The sequence below is a fragment of the Scomber scombrus genome, chromosome 2 (genome assembly GCF_963691925.1).
Source record: "Scomber scombrus chromosome 2, fScoSco1.1, whole genome shotgun sequence".
Lineage (NCBI taxonomy): Eukaryota > Metazoa > Chordata > Actinopteri > Scombriformes > Scombridae > Scomber > Scomber scombrus.
Window position 1 is genome coordinate 29,972,655 of NC_084971.1, and position 5,000 is coordinate 29,977,654.

General features: G+C 40.1%; 1 protein-coding gene across 1 annotated transcript in view; it reads left to right on the forward strand.

Moving 5' to 3' along the window:
- c1qtnf6b (C1q and TNF related 6b) overlaps positions 1–4,161 on the forward strand; it is a 12,072-nt gene extending 7,911 nt beyond the window's left edge. Inside the window, exon 3 of the mRNA XM_062433214.1 lies at positions 3,564–4,161. Within this exon, the coding sequence (XP_062289198.1) occupies positions 3,564–4,111 (548 nt within the window). The 3' untranslated portion in view covers positions 4,112–4,161. The remainder of the gene's footprint in view (positions 1–3,563) is intronic.
- Positions 4,162–5,000: the final 839 nt, after the last annotated feature.

Sequence of the window (5,000 nt, forward strand, 5' to 3'; positions counted from 1 at the left end):
TTAGGAACTTTTCCATCAGAGGGACTAAAGCCCAATTTTGAGTTTTTGGCCCCTATAATAACCCAAAAACTCTCCATGACTGAAGCAGATCTTTCCACTTGGCCACAAACTAACTAACTGGACTCTGCGGTACCAAAGAAAATGATGCTTGATGATAGTGATTGACACAATGTAGAGACACATATGGACTGAGATGTCTGCAGCCGGCACACCAAAACAATTATTTTATTCATGGTTTGACAAAATCATCATTGTTTGACGTTCAGGTTGGATTTTCATTGGTGGGAAGCCAGTGAGGGATCAAGCAAATGTAAAATATGCTCTAGGAACTCTTGCAGTTATATTTTTGAAGGTCTTTTAGTACGTTAAAAGAAAAAATGGGTCTTTGTTTCAGACCAAAATAGGATGAAACAGATACATTTCTGAGAGTTTTCAACCCCTGAGGCTGCATTGTATCCTAAATTGTTGATTCAAATGAAGCAATGAAACAGATCGCTCTATTGCAGCTGTGCAACGAGGGAGGTCTCGAAGCATTGATATAAGATGTCAGTGTGTATTTAAAGTTTTTTATATCTATCTCCCGGTCTCTCATAACAAATGAAACTGGCTCAGGCATCATCCCAAGACTTGAGTAGAGAGCTTCAGTGACATAAGGCCAAATGGTCATGTATGGCAGGGTGATGGTTATCATCTCTGTTTATGTTCAAGGATGGTCTTAATCTCACTCCAGCCTGATTAATGACTCTTACTATTTGAGGCTGTGTCTGTTTTTGGTCTTTTGTTCACAAACGGCTCATGTTATTTGTTTCCGATGCTCATCAGTCTTTGGTCCAGAATCCTTGCTGTTTCACAGATGTAGTTTCATGTCTTAAGGGTATACCAGTCCAGTTTGTGAGTTTTTGTCCATTTGTTTCATAGAATCAGAGTAGACAGATATATTTTCAGAGGCTTTTGGCAAAAGAACATTTTTGTTTGTTACATTACTGCAACACATGAGTTTACAAATTGCTTCAGTCATTAGGATGATGTTTTGTCATTTTTAAAAAGAGAGATCCAAAATAGTGTCAGATCTTGGATTTAAACTTGGCAGATGTTTCTCGTCTTCCTGCTTTCCCCTTTATTTTCTGTTTTTACACAAATATGAGCTTCGAATGTCATGTTTTAGTCCGGAACCTTTAGCACTTTAACATATTTTGTTGTTTGCTAGCATATTTGTCTTTTCTTGTCAATGCAGATAACAGATCCAATAAAGACAAGGTGATATCACATGGAAAATGTTAAGTTTGTAATCCAGAGTAGAATCAATGATGGATGAAATAGATTTACCAGTTTCAACTCAACATGCAAATTTGCGGGTGCAGCCATGGAGCATATTGGGTATTTTGAATAATATAATGAATAACCAGCCCCTTTAGGGGAAATTAGGCATGTATAATAAATGGTTGAACCTGGAAATGTTTTATTTATTTCAAATGTACACTGTATGAAGGTGGTTGTTGTTCTCGTGCAGTTTCTCATTTGTTAACACTGAGAAATACTGAAGACAGTGCAGGATCTAAAGTTGGTATTTCAGTCCCATACATGGGCATCAAAGAGGCTCTGCTAAGCTGCTGCTTGTGGAAACTGCTGTAACAGTCCTTAAGGCTCTTTGTATGGACACTGGTCACAGCTGGACAGATCATTGTGGATTTGTAGAGAGGATCACTGATGTTTACCTCAGGTCTGCAGGAAGTGGTCACGCTGTGGGGCAGACAGCGAGGACAGCGCTGTGGCTTCCTCCTCTGTGGCTTTTACCAGCCCAGAGGTGTTTATCTCATGACCACATTAGGACCTGCCTGAGGAGATGTAGTCAAAACAACATCCTAGAGACAACATGGCAAGAGTTTTACACAAGTCAAGTCTGTAGGCTGCATAGCTTCTGTTTTAATTAACCCAGATGTGGGTTAAAGATGTTATGTAATGACTCAACTGAAAGTCACTAAAACTGTCACTAACTTTTAATGCATCACTTTCAAAAGGCTGTTTTACTTCTCAGTTTATTTGCCTCTATTTGTTTTTAAGGGACTGTTTGCTTAGCTCTCAGGCCTTTTTTTTTTTTTTTTTTTTTTTTTTTTTACAGCTGCTTCATAGTGATATGCATGATGAAGTTTATAAAGGCCTATAAGCGTTGTCACTGGATTTCATAGCAAAGCACTGGCAACAACAGCGACACTGTAAATGTTCACTCAACCAGAGACATTTCAGTCAGGAGTGGCGACAGAAGCTCATTAATCATTTTCAGAGATTGCCGTCAGGTCGCATATGATTTTAAAATTCAGAGACGTCGGGTTGTTTTGGCAGCAAACTGCCACGCACCACAGGAGCAGGATATAAACTGCAAATGGGGGCTAAAAAAGAGGAATACTTCAGCATTTTGAGAAATACACTTTCCCACTTTTTGGCAAGTGTTAGATGAGAGACAACATACCACTTTTATTTCTGGAGCTAGAGCTGGGAGTTGATCATTTTAGCTTCGCATGAAGACTGAAAGCAGAGAGAAACCGCTAGCTTGGCTCTGTCCAAAGTTCAAAAATATGCCTAAATCAATAGCACATGTGAAGAAGAATGTAGAAAGCAAATGTATGGAAACACCTGAAAAAATGAGTGGAGAGACAATATGAATGCAGATGCTTCTGCACAGGGCACAAGAGGTCACCGAGTGGTTAGATGAGTTAAATAATGTGTTTTTATCTTAATTACATGTCTTATAGTTTTCCAGTTGGTTGAACTCAGCTTATTATCTTTATGAAATTGCTGTTTTGACACCTAAAGTGTATAATTTTAAACCAGACTATAATTCTCCCGTATAAAGTTTGTTGCTCTTTTTTAGTCAGTCAGGAGATATCTAACTTTCAAAACTCACCTTTTATCCCCTTTTAAAATCTTCTTTTCTCTTTCCACATTTTGGTGTTACATAATCTTCCCTGAAGGCTTTAGAAGAAATAAAGTACATCATTATTATTACAGCAGTTTGAGGTCAATAAAGGTAATAGATTATTTATTTAAATGACTCCGATTTTAAAACTCCTAGCACTTGAACATTGCTCGCATTTTTCAGCAGACCCTCCTTACACACTTATTTTACAACATCTTGTGTTATAATCCAAGAGGAGCTCAAACTTACGTTAAGTACGAGTCTAGATTTATAAGAAGGATTTGGAGTGTCAGTTGTTGCTGCCAATTATTGATTTGTAACCATCATAAAAGACCAAAAAACTTAATGTTATTGTGTCAATGATACAACGATCTGATCGGAGCTAAAAGTCTGGATAAAGGCTTTCACCGGCAAGAGCTTCACTTGACTAAATGGCAAGATCGCCTCTGTAAATCTGTGATGTTCTTCATGATGTCAAATATTTGAGAGTTGCAGCCATTTTGGCCAGTCACGTAGTCTGGACCTTGAAAAGAAAAGTGCTAAACTATTTAAATCTCTTTATACGCCCAAGTTAAATAAAACATGAACTTCAGATTAAGCCAATGTTTCTGTCTGCACTGCTAACCTGGCTTTACTCTCGTCCCTGCAGGTGATAAAGGAGACAGAGGGGATAAAGGTACACCTGGCAAACCAGGTCTGGAGGGACCCAACGGGCATCAGGGACCCATGGGCCCTAAAGGCAGCAAAGGTCAGGCGGGAGCCCCGGGAGACGCCTGCAAGATCCCTCAATCTTCCTTCTCGGTGGGGCGCCGCAAGTCCCTGCACAGCGTGGAATACTACCAGGCGTTGGTGTTCGACACGGTGTTCGTCAACATCCACGAGCACTTCAATATGTTCAAGGGAAAGTTCTACTGCTACGTGCCGGGGATCTACTTCTTCAACGTCAACATCCACACCTGGAACTTTAAGGAGACCTACCTCCACCTGATGCACAACGACAAGGAGCAGGTGATCCTGTACGCACAGCCCAGCGAGAGGTCCATAATGCAGAGTCAGAGCGTCATGATGGATCTGGCTCTTAACGACGAGGTCTGGGTCCGACTCTACAAGAGGGAGAGGGAGAACGCCATTTACAGCGACGACGTGGATGTTTACATCACCTTCAACGGATACCTGGTGGCACCCAGCATCCAGTGAAAGGAGGAATGAGAAGAGTGGCAGAATCTCTGGAATGGATTATTTGCTCTTTTTTTGCCGTGGATACTGCTTTATGCCAAGAGAGGAGAACTAATACATGACATTACAAGTTTGGTGCTTATTAATTATTCATTTAATCCAGGAGAGGAACATACTGTGCTTTCCTAAATGAGGACTTCCCTAAAAATATAAATCTACAAACCAAAAGCAACAGTAATATAGTGAAAGGTAGCACAGCACATAATTAGGAAAGAATGTCCAATTACTTCCTTTGCACTAGAAAAAAAAACTTTTGTACAAAGTTAAATCATCTGTCCTACTTCTGTGCTGTGCTAGTTTTCCCTCTTGGATTATTCCTTTCAGGGACTTTGTGTAAAGACACAAGTTAAATCACTTATCAGGAATCGTAAATCTGTGCAATCACTTTATATGCCTGTGCTGTGACAGTTCGTATCATGCATAGAGTTTCTGTCAGATTAAAATGTGTTCAGACAGACTGCTATCTTTAACAAATGTTTCCATTGTGCCTTTCAGAAGAACACTTGGCTTTAAAGGGTTAGTTCCCATAAATTGCAAAAACACATTCTTCCACTAACTCCTGAGCCATGCAGATAGTTTCAGTTTTATTTGCTGAAGCTTTGAGTCACCCATTGTTGAAAGGTCTTCCACCACCTTTATATTATAGTGCCACACAGCGATACATTCAAATACTGCAGGAAATTTGAAACCATGCCCACACCCTTACAGCGTAGCCCTGCGTGTTACAAGATTGATGTGAGACTGTTCCTATTGGTCCCACATGAATGTTGTCCTTTCCGGTTTTACTGACCTGGGGGAAGTGGTTTGACTCACTGGTCAAACATCCGGTGATAGTGACGGTTTTAGCTGG